Source organism: Pan paniscus, chromosome 2, assembly GCF_029289425.2.
Source record: "Pan paniscus chromosome 2, NHGRI_mPanPan1-v2.0_pri, whole genome shotgun sequence".
In the NCBI taxonomy this organism is placed as follows: domain Eukaryota; kingdom Metazoa; phylum Chordata; class Mammalia; order Primates; family Hominidae; genus Pan; species Pan paniscus.
In genome coordinates this window covers 1,195,644-1,221,619 of record NC_085926.1, presented here as the reverse complement: position 1 = coordinate 1,221,619, position 25,976 = coordinate 1,195,644, and the positions used below count along the sequence as shown (strand labels likewise).

General features: G+C 36.3%; 1 protein-coding gene and 1 long non-coding RNA gene across 8 annotated transcripts in view; one reads left to right on the top strand and one right to left on the bottom strand.

Moving 5' to 3' along the window:
• LOC100990608 (contactin-6) overlaps nt 1-25,976 on the bottom strand; it is a 320,384-nt gene that overhangs the window by 179,693 nt on the left and 114,715 nt on the right. For all 7 annotated transcript variants that reach the window (XR_004670426.4, XM_034955669.3, XM_034955665.4 and 4 more), the window contains exons 3-4: nt 12,748-12,874; nt 5,553-5,728 (exon numbers count right to left, since the gene is read on the bottom strand). Coding sequence is in view for 6 of the 7 variants with exons in the window: in XM_034955669.3 (XP_034811560.2) it covers nt 5,553-5,728; nt 12,748-12,874 (303 nt within the window). In the remaining variant the exon portion in view is untranslated. The remainder of the gene's footprint in view (nt 1-5,552; nt 5,729-12,747; nt 12,875-25,976) is intronic.
• LOC103783775 (uncharacterized) overlaps nt 1-25,976 on the top strand; it is a 61,817-nt gene that overhangs the window by 10,309 nt on the left and 25,532 nt on the right. The window lies entirely within an intron of this gene.

Genomic DNA, 25,976 nt, shown 5'->3' with positions numbered 1-25,976 from the left:
AGACTGGTCTCAAACTCCTGACCTTGTGATCCGCCCACCTTGGCCTCCCAAAGTGCTGGGATTACAGGCATGAGCCACCGCGCCTGGCTTCAAACTACATTTTATAAACAACTTCAACATCCTTAACATTATTCAGAACGGTTCCATTGCTCTTAGGATAAGCAGTAAAATACAAAACTTGGCCTATTAGTATTTGTATGGCCAGACCCCTGCCTATCTCACCATCTTCAACTCATACCAGTCTATCAGCTGCCCTTGCCCTCTGCTTTCCACATAATATATTTGGTCCTCATAGTAACCCTATATGAAATGGGCAATACTGGCACTTAACCATAAATTAACACCGTACACAGTGTCATACTGAGTGTGGAATATTGTACTATGATGGATTTTTGCATGTTTCTTTGGCATCTCATAATATCTCTAAATTATCCTATTGTTTGCAGATTAGGCCCGGATATAAAGGACTACTTATAAGTGGCTCCAAATTAGTTTTCAGTCTCAACCTAGAAAACCAGTCATTTCTGATCCCTAGCTTTCTGCATTTCAGTTCTCAGGTCTTTTGCCCACCTCCCCACACTTTCTTCGATACTTGAAGATTGTTCACACATCTGCATTTCCTCTTACTGTTCTTCCGACCTGTACTTTCTCTACCACTTTCTCTGTCCAGAATACAAACTAACATGTCAAGGTTCAATGCAAGCCCCATTTCCTTTGAAAGGCTTCCCTTGCCTTTTCTCCAATTCAGACAAACTTCACTACTTCTCACTTTGAGCTCCACTCTGTTATAGGTCAATTTCAACTTTCTCACTTCACTTGATGTTTTGGGACAGTGCAGTAGGTGGTAGGACTCTTCACTCTGTCTGGATTTGAAAACAGACTCTCCCACATACGGTGTGTGATTTTAGGCAGGCTAGTTCATTCTTCTGTGCCTCAATCTGCTTATCTGAAAGTGAAGATCGTGATACTCTCAGAGGGTTATTGTGAGGATCAATGGAGCTAATTTACATAAAGAGTTTGGAACAATGCCTGCCACATAATACTTTGTAGGCGTTAGCACTTTCCTTTATTTTCCTTTTCTTCTTATTTTTAATTGTATTAAAGGTTTCCCCTGTCTGTTCTGTGGAGGCAGGAAGTAGCTGTTTCTTATCTACCATTTAATCTTTAGGACCTAGTGTAGTACTTGATGCGTATAAATTAGGTGTTCTCCCTCCGGTTGCTTGGAGGATGAATAAATGAAGGGTCAATTAGGAGGCTCCAGCCCCGCTGCCTTTCCTTTTGCAATAATGGAGCAAACTTATTTGAAATGCTAGCTGTGATTAAACATTAAATAATGTAGGATCAAAAAGTCCCATTCATGACTACCTTTTATCATGTTTATCTTTTCATTGGTAGAGTTATATATTATAAGGGCATTTAAAAATTACATCTGAGTGATATCATGGGTTTCTTTCAAAACACCTATCTCATTTTCTCAAGGATGACATTTTAAACAGCAATGACAGATGCAATGTTCTCTCACACAAGTACAGAGTAATTCATTAACATACATACATACAAAAGGAAGAGGTCTACATTCAACCTTTACCACCAAAATCTTTGATAAATAAAAGAAATTCAAAGCAGCTACAAGTGATTTTAGAAGTCAAACTAGTTTTATCATTCAAGAATGCCAGGATGATAACAGAACCCTTTGGTGACTAGACTCCTGCTGAATTTGTTTTAGGGTAGAGTTTGGGTTGGGGAAGAAAGAGATACTTAAAATAGGATCTACCTGAGTATTTGGAAGGACAGATTATATGACAATAGCTGAAAGAGACTTTTGTAATCAAATAATTCAAAATATACTTTAGCTAAATCCAGAGAAGTCAATGACTTGTCTAAGTTACATAGTTGGTTAAAGACAGATTTGATTTAGGAGTATATTTCACAACAGGTAGTTTTTATATACAGGCCACATTTCAGGATGGTTTCATGATGAGACGATTCATAATGAAGCAGAGTGTTACAGTCTGTGTCTAAAATAAACTCAAAGTGTGCTTTTGGATTACTGAATACCAGGATAAAAGTGACAAACAAACGCCATCAATTATCTAGAGGTATGTCCCTGCAGCGTTTCTGCCATGGACAGGGTAGATTCTGAAAGGTTGTTCATAAGGCCATTCGTTCTGAAGGTCAAAGTGACATTTTACAATGGACTGCCAACGGACAGGAAGCAAGGGAGTTGATCCATTTTTATTCTGATGCATAGCTTGTTCTTATCTATGGGAGTTCATGGGAGTGGGGCTTCTGCACCTGTTTTTTTCTGTCAGTAAGTAGATTGGCAATCTCATATTAAATGTTTAATCTCTGTCTCGCTTTGGATTCCTTAGAAGCAGAGCCTGAGGCAAGGATTCAAGTGCATATGATTTATTGAGGATATCCTCTTAGGAGAAAGGCAGGGAGGGAAGAAGGAAACAGCAAGTGAAGAAGCTAATTAAGGTGTTGCAGCTGTTGTCTAGTTTCAGCCTGATCCCACGGAGAGGTTTGGGGCATGAAATGCAAAAAGGGGTATCTGTGGGTATTCATAGCTGGGGGTTGGCACATCACTTGCAAAAGCGGATGTGGACAAGGAATCACCAGCATCTACTACCAGGCTTATTTGAACCATTCTGTCCTGAAGATATGGTTTATTATTTAGACAATTACTGTGCCAGCAAGTGAAACAAAGAAAGAAGGCCCACATTAACTGTGTGGTCAGTGTTTGAGAAGGACTCAATACTGTGACATGAAGTGCATGAGTTTTAGAGTCTGAAGTCTTCTTTGTCTATACACAAGTTCCAACTTTTCTCTAACAACATACTTTAAGAAAGCCCCGATATCAGTGAGCCTCAGGCTTCTAATCTGTAAAATGGGGGCAATGATAGCAACTGCCTCCTACAGCTGTTGTCCAATTCAAGTGAAATAATATATGTCAAAGCACATGTATTATATTTGACATGAAAACAAAAGAACAAGAAACTAGCCTATAGAAAGTTTTCAAATGTAAACTAAACTAGGAGAGTTTCCATAAGAAACTCAAGTGGTTTGAAATATACAGATGTCTGTCCAAGTTGAGAGAGGTAATAATAGTGAAAGGAATAATTAGAGCTGTCATTTCCCTAGGGTCCATAATGGATCAGGGACTTGACGTTCATTTTCTCAGTGACTCCATGTCACTGTCCTATGTGGTGGCTACTGCTGTATTCTCATCGTATAGATTTCTTAACAGAAGCTTAACGTTGTTAAGAAAAGACCTAATTTCATACCACTAGATATTTGACAAAAAGAATTTGAACTCACACCTCTCTGTTTCCCAAAATCTCAGCATTTATCTGCTGTGGTTATCCTACCAAAGGCCTTTTCTATCAAAATTGATATTGTTAAAAATTTATGAAGGAGGTTGTGAGGAATTATAATTAAGATGAAGGTAAAGTTCATGCACTTTAGGAACTTTCCATTTGGTTGGGGACTGGCATTTATACCCTTTACTCTTTCTGTTTCCACACTCTCGCACATGTCTCCCCGGATACAATGAGAAATATTTCAGACATGACACCACCACCATGTTGTGGTCCTTGCTTTTGCAAGCTCTTAGAGCCTAAGATCCTTTAACTTTGCAGAAGAAAGATTAGTTAATGGATATAGGCCATCTTACTTTCTGCATTAAAGGTAATAGAAATGCTTTTCAAGATCAACAGTCATACACCTTCTGCCCCAAAACGGAAAATTTTATGATAAGATGGGAAAGTCAATAAGGACAGAAAAATTGATTTGTCCCATTTAGCCAGATGAAAGCATATAATTTCTTCTTAATTGAGACTTTTATTCTGATATGGCATAAACAAAATAAGTTTTAACTAGAGAAACTTCTAGTTGCAAGAAATTTTTAAAGCAGAAAGAAGGTATGATATAATAATGTAGGACATTTTAAAACATATTTTTGTTAAAAAGTACAGAACAAAGGAGAAGAAATCTATGGTTATACAAAAGAGTGCATTGATTTGAGATGTAGACATTCAACTGTTTTCGAGAGTAGATAGAATCATAACTGTAGAGAAACTCGAGGGTATAGCAAATAAATATGCTGTATGAAGTTTCCTTTACCAAAGAGTCAAATTTATTATTATGGAATCTGATTCATATCATGTGTATGTTGTAGGGTCATCTCCTATCCAAGCAGGAGAAATAAACAATTACTGTGGCAGAATCGTTCAAAGTCTGGAACAATTCTTTATTTCTATAACATAAGTTTTTATGTTATTTTGTTCCCTATTATTTTTCCAGGTGATAGTCTTAGCTGAAATGAAGAAATCAAGTGTTATAAATATTTTTATCCTATGTTCCAAAGTAGCCACTGGCCCTTTCCCACCTTCTATTTAGGTTAATAAACTTCCACGTTCACTTCTTACTTCCATAGATACAAATACATTTGGATACAGTTAGCAACATATTTATGTGTGTATATCTGTATATATGTATATGTGTGTGCATGTGTGTATGTGTATGTGGTGTGTGTAAAATCGAAGCAAGGCCATCCCCAAAATGGTCAACATAAAGAGAACTCTGTGTAGATCAAGGGATCTCTGGTGTAGAATAATCTTTGGAACACAAGACTTGCAATGAGAAACAGACCCAGTTATTAATTCATGTATCTACTGATGACTGAAGTAGTTTCACAAGGTGAGTTTTGGTCATGTATTTGTTAATAAAATTTCAGAACAATTACTTTTTCAAAGTAACAGACAGTATAGACATTTCTATGAGCCCTGCAGGTATAGCAGCTCACTTTTTGGTTCCTTGGCTAGATCCTCTGGGACATAATGGTTGGTGCAAAGGGAGAAATGCAAGCCTTCTACTTTATCCACATCAACAGATATAATTACTCTCAAGCAAGGCTTTTGCTGAATCCAATATGAAACATTTCAGTCCCTGGAAACACTATATATAAAGGATATTAGACGCAGTATGTCTATTGTTCATCTGCTGATGTCCCCAAATGTCACCAAGGTAATTACTTGGATGACATTTATGTGATGCAGCTGGACATTGTTACAGTTAATATAAAGCCTGCCTTTGGCAACCACTTTATTTCCACCTACATCAAACTACGGGTGCACGATCGCTTTTCTTGGGAGAATGCCCACCTCCCCCAGATGACATCTCTGCCCTCAGCTTTTTCTTCCTGTGCTCTCCACATAGCATTAATATCCAATGCAAAAGAAAAGAAAAAGAATGCTATATCATACATCTTTATCTTAATATTTATGTCTGAAACTTTTAGAAATGTTTCTAAAAATAATTCACAAAATATAATAACATTGATCTTTTCCCTGTTTTTTTAATTCTTTTTTTAGAAGCAGGTTTCTATTATACCCAAGAATCTAGATTCACAAAATGAACATTGTCAAAAGCCCATAAAGTCATATTCATTCTCAAATATATTATTGGCAAAGCTAGATTTTTAAAATGTGTGTATCAGAAGAATATTATATTTTCAGAGACAAAGATTACAAAATTTACCCCAAACTCACATGCAAATTGGAGCTTTGCCTTCCGACTCAGAATTGTCCCCAGAAGATTGGTGGCCAGGCACTGGTACATGCCAATATCTTGATCCGTGTGGGGGCTATTGATTGCAAGACTGCCTCCATCCAACCTGTAGTGATAACTCATAGTAAAATCAATGTCTGTGCCATTTTGCTTCCACCTTCAAGGAAAAAAAAAAAAAATTATGCTTATAATATACAGAGTCAATCAATCTTTGTCTTAAAAAACATGTAGTTCTAATTCCTGCAACTATAAAAAACACCAAAAAACATGATTACATGTGGAGGTAATCCTACCAGTTTTACCAAAGGTAGCTGTCTTGGTGGGTTTGGTGAGATCAGTAACTAGATTATTTGAAAGATGTACTCTTTATAAGTTACATTCACCCAAATGTATACAAAGAGGAAACAGAACTCTCAACATGAGAAATAAAAATTAGACAGTCAGTCAATAATACTGGCCAACCTATTCCTTTAGTGACTTTTCAAATAACATATACCTTACCTGTACATCCACAACTGGTAGCACAAAATTGAATGTCAAAATGATTTAAAGATAGGAATTCAAGAAGCGTATATTGAAAACGGCAAGCATAATTTTACAATGCCAATTCAGGGCTGATAACAAAACAATAATAACCTGACTACTTCAGAACATGATTACCTCTGTTAGTATGTGACTTGGAAAATTAATCATGTTGAAAATATTTCAATGGTACTTAGAAATGCCAAACTAAAATTATACTTTAGCAAAGCAAATGCTGTTTGAGAGGTTTTTATTTTGAGAAGCAAAAATTCTCTTGGCTTAGCTATTAGTCAACAATTCTTTAGTACATGAATTAACTAGCTGAAGGGTCTTAGAGTTATATTTACTTTCAAAGATTCATAACTAGTTTTAGAAATTTTATTTGGTCATTTTTAAGACAAATGAATACCTGATTATTATCTCTAACCAGACTCACTTTTCCTACCTTGAAACTCCCAAGTCCATCAAAATCCCCAAATATTTTGAAGCATGAATCGTATATATCTAATGAGATACATTCCTAGGGCACAGGCTGTGTATAGTCACATAGACCATTTTTAAAAATAAACACTTAAAACTATTGAATAATGACAAACAGTTGTGCATGTAGAAGAATATCTTTTCTCACTCATTGCTAGGTTCATGGCTGAGGTCTCTAAAAGGAAAGGAAGATTAATAACAGAAAAACATATAATTTTATTTAATATAAATATTCCATGACATGAAAGCCTTCAGAAAAAAACTCCTAAAAAACAGGAAAACCTGTGTGTTTTTAATGCTAGTTTTGAGGAAGAGTAGACAGTCCTGCAGAAGTATGATTGTAAAAAGAGGGTATGATCTAATAGTAAGAAACTGGCGGGAAGTTAGCAAGGCCTTTTGTTCCAATTCTTCTTGATTTCTCTGTGTCTTTGAGGAGGAAAAGGGTGTTTCTTTCCTCTGGATATAGAAATGATACCTCTGGAATAAAGGTTTTATGACCTGCTTCAGAGAAGAAGAGTGAGGGGAAGGTGAGAATGATCTTCCTGCTTCTGCTATTTTCTCAAATGCCAAGGTGCCATATTTTGAGGTGGTACGTCCTGAACCCCATCACAGTCATCTAGGAAAACAAGTGAATGATCTTTTCCTATGGAATATAGCCAATTTCCAAACTGTGTTTTTTAGGGTTTATGCCAGCTTTGCTATGATTCTCCCCTTTATACCAAAATCATATTAAAAATATTTTGGTGGGAGTGGTTAATTTTTTTAAAAATGACATTTTACATAATTAATTCAAAGAGGTTGGGTGCAGAAACTCATGCCTGTAATCCCAGCCCTTTGGGTGGCCGTGGTGGGCAGATAGCTTGAGGCCAGGAGTTTGAGACGAGCCTGGGCAACATGGCGAAACCCCGCCTCTACTAAAAATACAGAATTAATTCAAACGTCATTGACTTCTTCAGGCGCGTCTTCAAACATCCCGTGGGGAGACTCTGACAAATGCCTACCAAAGTAGAAAAGTAATACGAATTCAGGTAATCCTCTACCATGTTAAAGATGGGATGTGATGGATCAGATATCAAATCAGTCAAAGGTTTTGAACCAACTCTGTTAACTTTGAAATTATTTGGCCATTTCCTGCACACCTGGAAGCTGAAAGACAGCAGTCAAAGAGCACATTTCATTTGCCTAGATTTTCTGCGATCGTTTTTTTCTAGAGGAATTTGTAGAGACTGCTCGTTTTCAATATTAGGGTAAGAAAAAAGTGAAAAAAAAAAAACAATAATAAAACCCTTCAAAACTTTTCTTTCTTTAGGCCTGTCTCAAGACAACAATATTCTCCTTGCCAGCACTCTAGTATAGTTTTTGATAATTTGCTCTTTAGACTTCCATGTTCCCTATCATTTTCAAAGCATAGGATATACCATATTTAGTTTGCCAGCTCCTTTTAATTTTGGAATCAATCACTGAAATAACCGCTGTCATCATTACATGCTCCTAATTAAGCTCAGTAATTGTTTTTTCAACACAAATTCAAAGTTGTTGGCTTAGCGGCAGCAAATGAATTTTTCACAGTATCCCCATAATCGTTCTGATCACTACGGTACAATGATTATTAAACTGTACATATAGATCAGGGGTTCAACTCCTGGTGTGGGCTTTGTCCTAATTAATATGTCTAAATCAATGGAGAAACAGTATTAATGAATTCAAATGATTGTCATGCACACATTTCTGATAGAATTGCATACTGACAAGTGTCTTCCTATGATGCAACCTAGGAAATGTGTTTTAAATGATTGCTTTTAGCATCTGAATTAATATCATATTAGTTCCAGAAAACATAATGGATGTGAACTAAAATCTTGACCCTTTGTTGGGAAACATCCTTCACTTTTAAGTAGTTCAGTCCTGTGTCAAGAATAATGGCTGGGCTAGGTGCAGTGGTTCACGCCTGTAATCCCAGCACTTTGGAAGGCCGAGGCAGGCTGATTACCTGAGGTCAGGAGTTCAAGACCAGCCTGGCCAGCATGGTGAAACCCAGTCTCTATTAAAAAAATACAAAAATTAGCCGGGCATAGTGGCACACGCCTGTAATCCCAGCTACTCGGGAGGCTTAGGCAGGAGAATTGCTTGAGTCTGGGAGACAGAGGTTGCAGTGAGTCAAAATTGCATCACTGAACTCCAACCTGGCTGACAGAGCAAGACTGTCTCAAAAACAAAAACAAAAAAAGAATAATGGTTGTGGGCTGTGTTTGTCGGCTGTCCTTCCGTAATATGTGTGTGTTTGTGTGTGTGTGTGCATGTGTGCGCGCTTGTGCCTGTTGGTGTTTTTCAAAATTAGGCTTTGCTTTAGAATTACATGGTATATTTGCTGAAAGAATGTGTTTCTTTTTTTTTGAGTTTTATTTATTTTTAATTGACAAATAATGATTGCACATATTTATAGGGAGTAATGTGATGTTTTCATACATGTATGCATTTTGTAATGATCAAATCAGAGTAATGAGCATATTCATTACCTCAAAAATCTATCATTTGTCTGTGGTGAGAGCATTCAAAATCTTCTCTTCCAGCTCCTTTGAAATATACAATACATTATCATTAAGTATAGTCCCTCTACCGTCCAAATGAATCCCAGAACTTATTCTTCCTGTCTAAAGATCACTTTGCACCCTTTGACCCAGGTGTCCCCTTTCCCTTCCTGCACCTCCCTGACTCAGCCTCTGGTAACCTCCATTCTACACTCTACTTCTATGAGTTGATTCTATGAAATCAACTTTTTTTAGATTCCATATATGAGTGAGATCAGATGATATTTGTCTCTCTCTGCCTGGCTTATTTCTGAGCCCATCCCCAGACCTCTGACAGAGAACATCAAAATCTAAATTTTAAGTCTCTCTGGGTGATTGTGATGTACACTGAATTTGAGTCTGTTACCCCTGTGCAAAGAATCCTAGTCCTAGCTTTAACATTCCTTTGCTGCGTATACTTGAACAAGCCCTCTGATTTCTCCAGAAGTCATTTCACAAATTATACGATGTGTGCAATAATGTATATTCTGCTTATCTCACAGGATTGTTAAAAGGATAAAGTTGCGGGAAATGAATAAAAAGAACAGAAGGGCAGAGTCAATACTATTATAGTTTTTTCTTAGAGGCCTAGAGCTTCTCTAGACTTAAGGTTGTGTTCATGACTAGGGTAGAGTAGACTAAATTACAGAAAGGAGTCTCCTCTGGTGACCAGGCAGAGAGAAGATTGTCAGAAATCCTTTTTTCTGATAGAGAGTATATTCTATTTAGAAATAATTTATGTGCATGTTATTTCATTTTTCCAAATCAAATATATATTCTGAGGTAGAACTAAGTTCATTGCTACATGATTTTCCTAGACTTTCCAGGTATAAGCAATCCTTCCAAAGCACCATCTTTGGGTAGCCCATTTCTCTTCCCTTTGCAGGGCTTCAGGGCTGGACTCCATATTCTCATGTGTTATGTGATCTTTGAAAGAATAAAGGGTAATCCTTTTTCATGGGAAAGCTTAAGCTCTTTCAAAAAGTTTGCTTTTAATATTGCTTATTTTCCCTGAGATTTCATTTGCTGTATGGAATTTACTAAAAGAAAGAAAACACATCTTAAAATCAAACCCAGCCTCATTTTATGAATAAGGAAGATGATGCCAGGAGAGAAAAATGATTATTCCAAAGTCACCAATGGATTGATAGAGCTGTGACTAGAAATGATAACTTTAAGTCAAGGATTCTTTTATGTCGTTTTACGCTATACCCAGGTAACCTCAAATAACGTTAGAATCTGTGAATTGTGAAGGCTTTCCTTCTAAGACACACATGCACAGACACACCATCTAAGGTGAATATAGTTGTGAGGCTTTTTAAAAAATAAAATTTAAGTTAGAAAGGGTCATATTAAAACTAAACTTTTACATTTTGTTGGTAATGAACGTTATCTGAAATACCTCTGTCCTTTGCTTTATTATCAATAAAGTTGGGCCTGAGTCTGACATTTAAGCATTAAAAACTTAATTCTTTTCTCACTCTCTTTCCATAGTTTCTTGTCTATGAGTAAGGGGAACAACAGACTGGGGCCTGCTGGAGGATGGAGGATGGGAGGAGAGAGAGGATCAGGAAAAATAACTAATAAGCACCAGGGTTAGTGCCTGGATGATGAAATAATTTGTACAACAAACCCCCATGTCACAAGTTTATCTATATAACAAACCTGCATATGTACCCCTGAACTTAAAAGTTAAAAAAAATAGAAATGAGCCAAACCAGGTTATGGGGGCTGGAAATAAGCACATAAATTACTTGTCTTTAGCCTTTTAGCTTACAAGGATCTTAGAAATAAAAGCCATTTAACAACATTGAAAACTGTCGCCTTCATTCTGTGTATTTTTTCACAGATAAAACTAATCAGCAAATTATCTTGAGAACCTATTTTATATCCTTCTAACTGTTAAAAGCCAATAGATTTTTTATATAAATATGTAATTTATGTATTTATGTGTCTGTCTTATATTCAGCAAACTTTCAAAAAATGTTATAGGAATTCTTATATTCTTTCTCTACTAACCCCTAGGATCAACCTAGTTAGCTCTCAAACATAAAATTACTACTTTAAGTATTAGGTGATCTTACTAAATGTATTAATCAAAATTTCATATATTTAACCATATATTAAACTAATAGGACAGCTCATCATTTAAGAAAAACTAACAAATCAACAAACTCTGAATTGAGTGTCCCAAATTTGCAAAGTGAAGGATCTTCCCCTGACAGATGAGTTTCACTGGTTTGGGTATGATAAAGACAAGGAAGCTTTATTATGTGTAATGAGAAGACATGGTTTTTCAGCTCCTTTGTCGTAAAAAGAAGATGCTGAAGTTAGCTCAGAAAAATTCAAGATAAGGTAGAATTGCCTTTAGCTTTGAAGTCATTTAGCTAATTAAGTGCATTTAAGTCATTTAACTAATTAATCTAGACAATTTTAGGATCTAAATAACTATGCACATCAAGAGTGTATTTTTACTGCAAAATAAAATTAGGCTAAACCAGCTTATTTTGCCAAAATACACTGAAATTGTTACTCTTTGTGTGTGTCATATCAACTTCACATCTGTAAAACAAGACTTAAAAAAAGGTTTTAAAACCCAAAGCTACAAAAGTTTAATATGTATTTTCTTTTCCTGTATTAACACTACATATGAAGTTTCTACTAACTAAATATCTTTATTATTTACCTATGTATATTTATGTATGCATATATTTTTAAATTTGTAAATTCCACCCACAATATGAAGCAAATTCTGCCTTTGCTGCAACTTGATAAATAAGAACAAAAACTTACTGACCCTTTCTCCCTATAATTCCACAAATAATATGTGAGAAACAAATATAGGTTTTTTTTTTCTTATTTGCCCAGAATAAAAATTCCCTTTCTGCCTTAGAGGGTACATAGCTGTCTTCAACATATTTTTCTAAAATCAGTATTTTTGGGTGATGTGACCCACCAGTGAAGTCATATAATTTTATCTGATGAAATAAATCTAGATATCCATCTTGATTCATTCTTTATAGAATATTTTCATAATCATTGCATATGCAGCAACTGAGGCTGCAGTTCCGCATTGAGGTAGGGGTGGGAAATGCAAAATGAGCTTACATTTTAGTCTTTCAAATTGAGGAAACAAATCTTTTTTTTTCCTTTCTCTTCATTTTTTTCTTTCCTTTTATCTTTCTTTTCTTCCTGGCTTCCTGTGTTACTTGCTTCCTGTCTTTCTCTTCTCTCTCTCCCCTATCTCTCTTCTCTCTCTCTCTCTCTCAATTCTGACCACAATAAGGCAATGCATGCATGGCACCAATCTCAAGAATAAATGTTCTAAGCAGACCTAATCAATAAGACAGAGACATAAGTATGGTTACTTGGAGCTGGTGGGTAGGGGGTTAATTATTGCCTGGAAAGCGGCATGAGGGAATACCCTGGGGTACTGGAAATGCCTATATCTTTATCTGCGTGATTGTCACATGGCTGCATACCCATAGAGAAATTCCTTGAGCTGTACACTACAAATTAGGACATTTTATAAAACACTTTATTTTGTGTATGTTTTGGTTCAGTGAGGAAGAACAAAATAGTGTGGTGCCCACAGGTAGGATTTTACCTATAACGAGGCGAAGGGTAACCGTTAGCAGCACAATTCAGGACGACCTCAGATTTTGATAAATCCAAAGGAAAAATGACATCATGTGGCTCCTGAGTAAAAATAGGACGGCTTAAAAGACCATCACCTGGGAAAAGAAAAGAATAAATCACATGAAAAAAAATGTGGCCCTGTTTTGAATGCAAGTCTATATTAAATATCAATTCAATATACATATTTAAAATTATTTTATTTTAAAACAATCTCAAATTCACAAAAATATTATAAAAATGGACAAAGAATTTTTTTCTCTTGTAAACCAATCCCCTATTACCCAAATAAATTAGTTTATATTTCCAACAAACAAAGAGCATAACACCCCCAAAACCAACAATATCAAGAAATTAACATTGATTCAGCTCTAAGCAGCTAAGCTTCAGGTCCCATTTCCCATTTTTTCTAATAAAATTCTATTTTTTGTTGTTTCATTTTTGTTGTAGAGACAGTGTCTCACTCTGTCACCCAAGCTGGAGTGCAGTAGTGTGATCATAGCTCACAGAAGCCTCTAACTCCTGGGCTCAAGTGATCCTCCCATCTCAGCCTCCCAAGTAGTTAGAACTACAGGTGCCTGCCACCATGCCTGGCTATATGGCGTCACCTTCTGTTGCTCAAGCTGGTCTCAAACTCCTGACCTCAAGCCATTCTCCCACCTCAGCCTCCCAAAGTGCTGGGATTACAGGATTAAGCCACTGTGTCTGGCCCCCAATAAAATCTTTTACACCAAAATAATCCGGTTGATAATTTTTTTTCTTTTTTCTTTTCTTTCTTTCTTTTTTCTTTTCTTTTTTTTTTTTTTTTTTGAGACAGATTGTCATTCTGTTGCACAGGCCGAATTGCAGTGGCACAATCACAGCTCACTGCAGCCTCAACCTCCTGGGCTCAGGTGAACCTCCCACCTAGCCCTCCTGGGTTAATTTTTGCCTCCATGCCAGGTTAATTTTTGTTTTCTTGTAGAGATGGTGTTTCACCATGTTGCCAGGCTCGTCTTAAAATTCTGGGCTCAAGCATTCCATTCACCTCGGCCTCCCAGTGTGCTGGGATTACAGGCACGATCCACCATGCATGGCCTCTCTTAATTATGTCTCTTTAGTCTATTTCAATCGGCAACAATTCCACAGTCTTTCCTTGATTTCCCTGAGTTTAACACCTTAGATCACAAGGCAGTTATGTGGTAAAGTTTCACCTAATTTGGGCTTGTCTGAATAGTCAGGTATCAATGGCAAGTCACAGACTCTTCCCTGTATTGGTAGGAGCTATATGCCAAGGGCACATATAATAAAAGGGTCTATAAAGATGTTCAAAAATAATAATAAAAGCAGTAAAAATTGGCTTTAAAAATCACTATAAAAAAGGCTTCTCCCAGCCAGCAAGTACACTGATCCCATTGTCTTGCCCTCTTTCCCTCTATCCTCTCCTCCTTCACTGGATACACCATTAGAGGTAATAAACCAATTTCATTACAATTCGATTCAGGATGCTGTGCTCTTTATGCTGTGTTCTGTCAGGTAGAAGGTTAAGACTTCTATTTGTCCCATTGCTCTTGAATTTAAATAATCATTTGACTAAGGTGGTACCTGTCAGACTTCTCCAGTATAAAATAAGTATCTTTTTTTCTTTATAATTAGTGTTTTGTGGCTAGGGACTTTAGACAATGCAAATATGCCTCACTGGACATTTAAACTTTTTATTCATATATTTCTATGAGGATGATCTGTTTTATCGGTGTGAATCCAAGCTTTCTTATTTTGGTAAATGAGTTATAATACATTTGCTATTTATTCGATGCTTTCAAATGGCTTGCCCTTTGGCATGTCCTTACCCTTCTTTGAATTCTTCCTTTCTGATACAAGAAAGGGTTCCAGGATCATCTTGTATTTCACCTGCTCTGCCAGCAAAGTAGCCATTTTTGTTGTTGTTGTTAAAAACAAAAACAAAACAAAACAAAACAACCTGGCTTCCTTTATTAGAGATTGGTATTTAGAAACCATCATGAGGATGCTCCGTGTACTCATTTTTTTTTGAGGTGCTCTTGCCCAGAGCCTCTCAGCAAATTTGTGTGTGTGCGTAGATTTTATATGTGTGTGTTGTGTTCATTTATGGTGATTTACAGTTGTCCTCTGTTTATATTTGCAACTCCCATTTAGACTGTGAGAACCCTGGTGCCCATTACCTTTGACATATTTATGCATTTGCTCAATTCCCCTGTATGTGACTAGTCTCGTATTACTGTCAGTATCCTCTTCCTCCTGCTCAGGTCCTGATGTCCACTCCCAGTTTTACTCCTATACCTGCCCTGACACCACTAGCTGGGTGATTCCTCCCTCCTCACCTCACTCAGATTCTGACCCTGTTTAGGGTCTGCCTCCAGTGTGGATGTCCTCCTTCACCCCACTTGGGCTCTGACACTTGGTCCACAGACATATTCCTACATGGATAGCTTTCTCGCTTTCTCACATCTTTCAGATCACACGGGAGCTCTCTTTCCCCCAGAAACCACCCTCCTTCTCCTTGGCTCCAACACCAGACTCCAGGCTTCTGCCTTCAACACCCTCCCCTAACAATGGAACCCTCTTCCCCTTCCTCAGGCTCTGATACCCTCTGCCAGGCCACCCCACCACAGGTATGGCCTTCTCACCTTACTTGGGCTCTGCCACTCACACCAAGTCACCACTGTCCTAACCCCTGCCCTGCATGGATGCCTCTCTCGCCCCTCTCAGGTTCCAGCACCTCAGGCTGGACTGCTGTGGCTCTGCTCTTCCACATGCACATGGATGCCTACCTCACTCAGCTGCAATTCATGGCATTTGGACTAAATTGCTATGAAAGAAAGGGAAGGGGAAGAGGATGAGGAAGAGCTTAGTACTCATGTATAAGGTGAAATTCTGTGGTTTTTATTTTTTAATGTCTTGAAAGAAACCAAAATATTTCTTCCCCAAATATTGAGGATTGTTGAGTTAAAGGCACTGAAAAGGCAGGAGAACACCCGGCCTCAGCCTCTGTTTGCTTGATGGCAGGACATCCATGCTTCCTTACTGCAGACAGCACTTGTTATCAGCCCAGAGAAGGCACCAGCAGGCACCAGAGGAATCTGAGAACAGATTTCACTATCCTCTCACATTTTCTCACCTTTTAAAGGACTAAAACTGTTCTTTCCTTTGCCTTGTTACTATGTAGAATGTATGGCATTTTGATAAAATATTATTGAAACATCACCCCAAGCCACTGCCTTGAGAAAAATACTTTTGAATTGATGTCTCTCGGCATGATGGGTCCAGCATGTGTTAATACATTTCTGCTTTTCTTTTGTTAATTTGATTTTTGTTTGTAGGAGGGTGTCTCAACTAAAAACCTAAAAAGGGAAATAAAAGAAATTATGTTTTCTCCCCTCCAGTGCAATGCACAACATCAAGCGTAAACCTGATCATGTTAGGACTTAATTTGAAGTCCAGTCTGTAACTCTAATAATTGTACTTGAGTGATGTGTGAGCTTGCTTCTCCTATGTTAACCCATAGTCATTTCCTTCTATATCAACCACAGCACTAGAGAACCTCAAAGCTGGAAGATCTTTTACAGACCACTCAGGTCAGACTTCTTGGTTGGAAAGACACTAGAGCTAATGGTTAAGAACGTGTGCTCTGGAATCAAATGGGCCTCAGGGGATTTAAGCGATCTTCTGTGTCCTTGTTATTAAAATAGATGCAATGTGTCTATCAGATGGTTGTTTTGAGATTTAATAATATATTGTTTATAAAATATGGCACATTGTGCCTCAGAACGAGTAGATATATAGTCATCAAATTATGACAATCATCAGCATCATCATCATCATCCATCATTATTATTACAGAGAAGGAAATTGAAACCCAGGAAGTTGAATCATCTTTTCCAAATTTGCCATCTGTCTTAAGAGAGAGCAAGAAATTAAACTTTAGCTTCCTGATTCCCTCTCCATTGTTTTCACCATCCACTCAGATCTGCTTCCATCATATTAGCCTTCTAAAATATTTGCAATTGGGTAAAATAAGTTCTTTTATTAACCTCATCTTAAAATTGTAATTTAGGCACCTTTCATCAGTGACCTGGAAGTGTAGATAGATAGAGGTTTTAATTCTAGCCTGGTCAATTACTGGCTCCCCAGTGCTGGACAATTTACTTCACCACTCTTATTCTCTGATTTCTCAGCTGTTAAAGGAGGATGCTATGTCGTATATTTTAGTGTTCCTGTAAATGATGATTGAGCAAGTGGACTGAAGATGTTTGAGTGAGTTTTCTTATATCAGTATCAGTGCCTAATGAAATGTGTGAGACGTTGTAAGTACAAATAACAGACAAACAGAAATTAACAATGCCTGAAAAGAAAAGGAACATATCCTGACAAAATTACTTAAAGAAAAAAACCAAAAACAACTGTGGAGTAAAAGCAGTCTGGTCAGGCTCAGAGAAGGGAAGGAAATCTTGATTTCCTAATGTCGTCCTCACACCCTATAGGATTTACTGATGAAATAACAGCATTCTGGGAATTCTCATTATAACTTCTAAGTCTGGAGATAAGCAGATTTGTATGTACACAGATGGAAAGGTCTTATCTTTTTCTTTTACCTCTTTCTGGCTGAAGAGCAATGAAAAGGGCTTCTAGGAAAAAAAAAAAAAAAAAAAGGTAAAGTGGGGAAATATGGAGAGTAAAGCTGACTCTGTTTAACCAATTCATAATATCATGCCCATGCACTCAGGGGTGAAGCCTCTGAAGCCCATTAGAAAAGTGCTACATCTTCCAATGAAGTATACTGAAGTCTCTTCCAATAATAATCTTGCTACAATTCATTAAAAAAGAAATCTTAGGATAGAGAGAAGCACCCAGGTATCCTAAAAAGGCTGAACTTTCCTTGGCCCCATCATTCTCTCAGGCTACAAAATGTGGGTACTTGCCATAAATCCTGTCTCCAAACTGGAGCTAAGAAGGAGAAAAAAAATTGTTCCCAGATATAATAAAAAGAAAGTTCAAAAAATATATTTCCCCATTAAGTAAAAAGTGAATTTTCTGTACACAGTTTCTCAAGCATGAACAATATGAAAAGAAATGGAATAACAACTATGCAAATATATTGCAGCAATAAAAGAGTAAAACATGGCATGACCAAGACAGGGAAAATACTCAATCTAAAAGAAAACATAACTCAAGAAAACCTAGGGAATTCCTCAAAACAGTTTTATGCTATAGAATAAGAGCATGAGTTTTTAAAAATAATATAACAATGTCAATATGAAAAAAATACACAGACAATAGAACCAGATAAATTTGGAGGCCATGAACCTAAGGATACAAACTGTAACCCAGGCAACATCAATAAATAACAAATAAATCAATTGGAATAGGCAAGCAACAAAACAGATACCCACTGAAAGTCACATTACTGCTATAATGTTTTGAGATGATTGTAATTATCTCACATAATGTGAAAAAAGCACAGATAATAAAACAATGAGGAGAAGGTAATGGATTAGAAACATAGATAAAGATGATTCACCATTAAGATCCTTGATGTCACCGAGTTATAGAATCAAACACGTCTCAGTAAATACCATTAAGAAAAGTTACTATAAATGGAAAGAACATGTTCCAGAAATATTTGAAAGAGTGAGTACTCAACACCAAAGCATTTGCTGATTAAGTGACTAATATTTGAAGAACATCAAGAGGAAGCTTCTTTAAGAAGACTGGACAGAAATAGCAAGCTAAGTAAAAGTGAAAGGATGGGCACAGGGGGCTCATGCCTGTAATCCCTGCACTTTGAGAGATCAAGACAGAAGGATCACTTGAGCCTAAGAGTTTGAGACCGAGCCTGGGTACTATAGGGAGACCCTGTCTCTACCAAAAACAAAAAGAAAAGAAAAATTAGCAGTGGTGGGTGCTTGTAGTCCCAGCTACTTGGGAGACGAAGTGAGAGAATCACTTGAGCCCAGGGATTTGAGGCTGCAGTGAACTATGATCACACTGCTGTACTATGGCCTGGGTGACAGAGCAAGACCCCATCACACACACATACATACACAGAGTAAAAAAGAAAACTCAGAATAAGCTGGGATTTTAAACAGTACCATTTTATACCAGAAGACAATGAAGAAAAGTCTGTAAATATTCCAAATGGAAGGATGACTTTAGTATTATCACCAATATATCTTTCAAATATAATGGCATCTGAGCCGGGCACAGTGGCTCACACATGTAATCCCAGCACTTTGGGAGGTGGAGGTGGGTGGATCGCCTGAGGTTAGGAGTTTTAGACCAGCCTGGCCAACATAGTGAAACCCCATCTCTACTAAAAATATAAAAAATTAGCTGGGCGGGGTGGTGGGCGCCTGTAATCCCAGCTACTAGGGAGGCTGAGGCAGGAGAATCGCTTGAACTCAGGAGGCAGAGGTTGCAGTGAGCTCAGATCATGCCATTGCACTCCAGCCTGGGCAACAAGAGCAAAACTCCGTCTCAAAAAAAAAAAAAAAAAAAAAAAAAAAGACATCCAACAAACACATTTGAACAATTTGAACATTAAAAAAACTAATACAAAAAAGCTAATATGAAAAATAACAGATGATTATTCTTAAAGAGATCACTTAACAATGAAATCCATTCAATTAAATATGAATCAATATGCAGATCTTGAGAATGAAGGAGGAATAATGGGACACACACAGAATACTTTGAAACACAAACTTACACTTAAGAACTCTGCTAGTTTTAGTTATAGAACAGAATATAAATGCTACAAGCTCGATAAGATAAACAACAAAATAGAAAAATGAGAAGTGAATGAGGGAATATAATTAGCTAGTATGAGCGCTAGTATCATCTTTCACAGCAAAAAGTCTATAGATACATACATGTACACATATATACATATAATATTATTGTATTTACAAACAAAGGCACTCTGACCTCTTTGTATCATTCATTGTATCTTTTAACCTTAGAGAAATCATTTCAAAAATTTCTTTTTTTGTCTCAAATCATTTATTAGAAGTTCAAATTATTTATCATTTTTACTTTGTTTTATTCTGTTTTCTAAAATAAAATTTAATCTTGATGTTAAAAGTAACGTCTATGGTATGATCTCATTTTTATAAAATATTTGTATTCTTCTATGCTATTATCTATCTATACATGAATACAGTATATCTTTTCTGTATTTATATATATAGAAAGATGGCTATAATTTTACCAAATATTAATAATTTTTATTTTTAGAGAAAGTTTTATTGGAGATAGGTTTTTTATTTTCTTTGCATAATATTTCATAGTTTGAATGATTAAAATAAAAATGCATTATATTAAAGAAACATCAGATTTTTAAAAAATGAAGAAAAGAGATGGGAAATAAATACGCTGAGATGGTAACTTAATTTTTGATGGTGGGAATATGAATGACTTTTTTGCAGATCTCCATAAAATCTCTTTAAAGTTTCCAACCCCCTACCTCCTACACAAAAAAAGAAAACCTGGTTGAAATAATGCATATTAAGCAACATACATTATGCCAGGCACAAAACAAGCACACAACAAATGCTAATTCATTTGTTTCCTTTACTTTCACTCAGAGAAAAGTCTGGTTTAAACTTCATGTAGTCCAAATTGAGGGTATAACTTGGCTTAATAATATCTTATACTTATGAGAATGATTAGTGGTTTTCAAAAAATATATACATACAGCAGTTTCCAAATTAAATCCCTGTGATGCCTTTTGTGAGATGCACATTTCTGTTCCCATTTGATAGATGAGAAACTTAAAGACATTTTTCTAAGTAACTTTAGGTCATTTTGAAAGACACAGAAGTTAGTTCTTGTTGAATTATCATTGGTCAGTTGATATCATTCCTTTTTTTCATTTATATTTGTTATCAACTTTTTAGGAGCTTGAATTTATACCACTTGATAAGTAAAAAGTCTAGTTTCAACTAATTGTTTAATGTCTTTTGGTAAATTGTTAGATTTTTCTCATACTGTAATGAAATGATTAAATAACAGCAAGTCTTTATTGTTTTGTCTATACAATCAGAAAGCAAGAACAACGTTGGTTTTCTGTATAGGAACAGCTGAAAACGTGACAATATGATATCAAAAACAAGAAATCAAAATGCATTTTCAAATACTTGTGCTTTAAGAATGTATTTGGGAAAAAGAATGGTGTTGGTATTTTTGAGCCACTGCAACAATCAGTGAGTAATTGTATTGAAGACACATACTACTATATGTGTATGTGTATACACATATATACGTGTGTGTGTATATATACACACACATATGTATATATATACACACACGTATGTATATACACACACGTATGTGTATATATATACACACACATATAAAAACTATACGTGTATACATACTACTATACATTGTAATCACCAACGATTATAATGGTACTCTCTACAAAATGTTTTATTAGAGAGGCTGGGCATGGTGGCTCACACCTGTAATCCCCACACTTTGGGAGGCCAAGACGGGCAGATTGCTTGAGCCCAGAAGTTCAAGACCTTATCTCAGAAAAAAAAAAAAAAAAAAAAAGTTTTATTTGGCAGTAAGGCAAGAACTTTGGAATAGGTGGACACTGAAAAATAAATGTTTCTAAGTAATAATTATATGAAAATTGTACAATATTGTTGAAAATGCATATAGGGTTCTGCCCTACCTTTCTTCCTCCATTATCTTCTATGGAATTAAAAAGTTAATTCCATGATCTGACTGCAATATTACATCTAACCTACCGGTATCTAATGTTCATTATTATTCCCTAAATACTGAGAACTTTTTATTCGAATGCAGTGACATTCTGGCATTTCTGAATGGCCCATGAACCATTTCATGGAGAAGTAGCTCTTAAACTGTGGAGATCCTTAACGGCATGTTCAATCTGCTTTAGGCCATTCCTTGGGCCATGGCTGACTGGATGAGAAGTGAATATGTTCTTCTTGGGCTCTGGTGTTTCTCTCTCCCAAGAATTTAGATATAATATTAAGAGATGCTAGTCTCTGCTGGTTGCTTGAGCAGAGATGAGGATGTTCATAACTTTTATAATATCCATCGTCCATAAAACTCATGAAGAGGTAGAGAACACCAGTCTACACAAAGGCAGAAATTGAGATAAGTAGATGATAGAGAGAGAGGGTGGGGGGAACAGAATGATGGAGAGAATGAGTAATTTAGAGGAGAGAGGCTTTATTCCCTGAATTTTTAGATCTTTGGTTTCAATTTCTAGTGAGATCTGCCTCTAGGTTACATGAACCACTAATTGTATGGTTTCTGTTTCTTACAACTAAAACAGCCTTGAGAAAGACAGCTTTAAATAAACCATAGAAAGAGACCAGTGTTTGGCTGCTTCTCCTCTCCAGAACTACAAAAGTGCTTTTAGAGGAAATCATAAGGGAAACTCACATACATTAGAAAGCCTGTATCTAAAAGAACACAGAACTAAAAGTCATATTATTTTTGGTTCTACCTGAATCACATTGTATGAGCCTGGGTAAATTTCAGGTTTCACCCAGGGATAAGACTAGAGAGCTCCAAGATCACACCCAGATATAAAGTACCTGAGATCTTTCTGTGTTAGAATTTTGTTGCTCCCAATTTATTTCCCCACCGTGGCTCCTGGAACCTCCAGAATATCTTCTACTGCAGAAGTCTAATTTGCACAAATGTTGCAAAGCCTTTGAGGATTTTCCATTTGCGTGAGTTGGGGCTATGAGCTGGGGCATTGCATATTGGTTAGGCAGCTGATGAAAGGGAGAACTTGGAAGTCAGTGGGTCAGCAGTGAGTCATATTTATACTGAATGGTGGGGCAAGGCCCCCAGGGCATGTGAGGGTCGCTGAGAAAGTATTCCCATGCCCAAAAGGAAAGTGCCATTAAAAAGCAAATAAAAAACATCATTCCAGATCAAGAAAGATACCAGGGAAGTAAGAAAACATTTTATATTTTAATACCTTTAATGGCAATTTTTTTCTGCCTTTTGAACAAGGGGTCTCACATGTTCCTTTTGTACTGGGGTCTGCAAATGATGTAGTTGAACCTGACTAAAACTTAAAGACATTAAATAATTAGCTCAAAATCACATCCCTATTAATAGTCCAGAGCTGGCATTCAAATCCAGGTTTGACTCCAAGTCCAGAGTGACACAAATTATACATCCACTTGAGTTCTGCATACTTTCAGTACTATAAGAGCTCTACCCTCCCTGGCTTTATTTTTCTTCTATTACCAAGCTTCCACCTTAGTTTTTCAAACTCATACTCTTTAACCTGTAGAGCTTAAGCTGGACTAAACTCACTTAATACCTTTCTTGGAATGCAGGTTCTATAAAGAGTTAAGCCTTTTTTTTTTTCTTTCCTTTTTCCTTCCCTTCCCTTCCCTTTCCTTCCCTTCCCTTCTTTCTTCCTTCTCCCTCCCCTTACCACATGTATTTATCTTTTACCAATTTTCTTTAAACTTCCAGTCAAGTCAAAAAATTTTAAAATAGAAAAAATACTTAGAGAAATGTTTACCTAATTTACAGAAAAAAAATAAAACAGAAAAGTAATTCTAAAGAGGTCAAGTGTCCTACTTAAGAACTAGAGGCAGACCGGAGCTTTAAGTCAAAAGATCAAGCTCTGAACTGAGATCCCACTGCTTGTTGATGTTTATCTTTTGAACGGTTTTATGCAGTGAAGATATGTCAGACTTACTTCATAGGAGAAAGAAAAAAGGAAAAAAGGAAACTTTGTCAGCTGTGTTCAAAAATAAAGATGATAAAGCTAGAGTTTTAAAAATAGTTATGAAATTCTTATACTAGTCTAAGTAGAGAGATACATCTTACTAAGGTGGTGGGAGCAAGAACTGAAAGCAAAGGTAAAAGGTGATTTGCCAGTTAATTGAATGTGGGAGCATGATCAAAGGAAAAGAAAACATTAAAGATTGCTCAGATATTTGTTGTTTTTCAAAATAGAGGAATAAAGAAAAAAGGAATGCTTGTACTAGGAAAAAATACTAATTCAGGTATACAGATACTGATTTTGATGGGTGCTGGGGCTCACAGGTTTACCTGTCCAACCAACAACTGGAGACACTGATGTTGCTCAGTATTAAGGGCTAGGATGGGAGACTGATTTTTGAATTGTTGCCTTTTAAATTGTAATAAAAATAAATTTTCATTGTAATAATCATTTGATAATAATACTTTCAACAAATGTATTTGGAATTATTTCAAAAGTATATGTTCAATAAAGCTTGAACATCAAGCATCAGTTAGATTAAAGCCATACTTGAAATCAGCACTCACTTCAGAAGATGCAAAGCTGGACTGTGTCTAAGGACTGGACACTCAGTGGCCTCTTACTCTAGGTAACACCAAAGATGTGAAGAAGAGGAGCTGCACAGTCACCTGACAGTGGCCATGCTTGTTATTTCTTACATGCAGTAGACATTTGAGAAGACAATTCTTAATGTGAAAGCTGCTTTTCACATAATGGAATCATTCTGGTTATTTTTATGTTACTCTAGCAGAATGAACTAATGGTATACACATGGTATAAAGTTGAAGATCCAGTATTCAAATATGAAATATGAAGTATTTCAGTCCAGTCAGACATCTATGGTGACCTTGTGATTTGAGATTAAGCATTAAACCTGCCTGAAATGTATATGCCATATTGGAAGTGGCATGCAGATCATAAAGTAAATTATAATAAGAAGAGTTCATTAGCATATATTTCACATTCTGTTGATCTCTTTAGGTTAAAGCCAGACCAAAATAAAATTCTACATCATTGCTTATCTAGATATTGCCAGCACACAGTGATAAATCCAACATAAGTAAACTCGACCAACTTTTATTAGCTCTAACTCTGTGTTGAACCTTCTTTATGCACTGACAATGCAAAAATAAATAAGTGGATTACATTCAAGAAGCTGACACTCAAATAAGAATAATTTGGGAGCATAGTAAGTGCCAGGAATAAAGTTAAACTTGTATATGAATTATCTTATTTGGTCCTTTCAGGAACTCTGCGAGGCAGATTTTAATATTTCCATTTTAAAGATGAGAAAATGAGGCTTAGAGAATGGAAATAACTTGCTCAATATCAAATAGCTAAAGGGTGGTGAGGCTCAATTTTGAGTCTAGGCAAACTGACTCCAGAACTCATACCGTAAATCACTATGATTTATACTCCAGAAAGGGAAGCCAATAAGAAAACAATTAACGAACTACGATATTACAGGATAAGTACTACACCAAAAGTATAAATATAATTTTAAAGGAGCCCAGAGAAGGAAGCAATTAATTCTACCTAGAGGTTTTGGAAGAATGCCAAAAGAGGCAACATTTGAACTATGTGTAAAAGAATGAAAATAAGAATGGCATTGAAACAGGAGTTACAGTAAGGAAGTTTTAAGAAGAAGAAAAGCTTGAATAAAGATATGAAAATACCTGTCATTCAAAGGAATATAACTAGTCTGGAAGGTAGGAGAGTCATGAAATAAAAAGATGGAATGGCAGATTTAGAACAGTTTTGAAGGACCTTAAATGATATGACAGAGGTTTGAATTTGACCTGTAAACAGTTAGAAAACATGGAAGTGTTTTCAGTTTTAAGCAAGATTATCATATGTTTAGATCTATGACTCACGGGAGGAAGGATAGGGAAAGAGAAACCACAGATCAAGGAGATTATTTATCAAACGTTTGAAACCACTGAGATAATTGGGCATTGTCAGTAGGAATAAAGAGGACAAGAATGATGTGAGAGCTTTTTTGGAGTATGTAGGCACAATACCAACAAAATATTATAAATGATTTGATGTGAGGAAAGAGGCAAAGACAGCATTAGAGATTACTCTGAGTTAGCTATTAGGGATGAATGGAAGAATGCATGTACCTTGAAGTCCTTAGCTGTTAAAGGAAGAAGGAGAAGAGAAAGATGAGGAGCAGTGAGAATGAAAGAAGATGAGATAGGAGATATAAATTTAATTTATTTTTTATTCATTTACTGAACAATCATTTATTTGTGGGATTACTACGTGCAAGAACCATCTTAGAGCCTGAAAATACAGCAATGAACAAAACAGATAACTTTGAGTCTGTGACAGCACTTGTATTCTAACTGAGGGAGGCATAAGATAAATGAACAAACAAACAGAGGGTATATGAGATTGTTGTGAGTGCT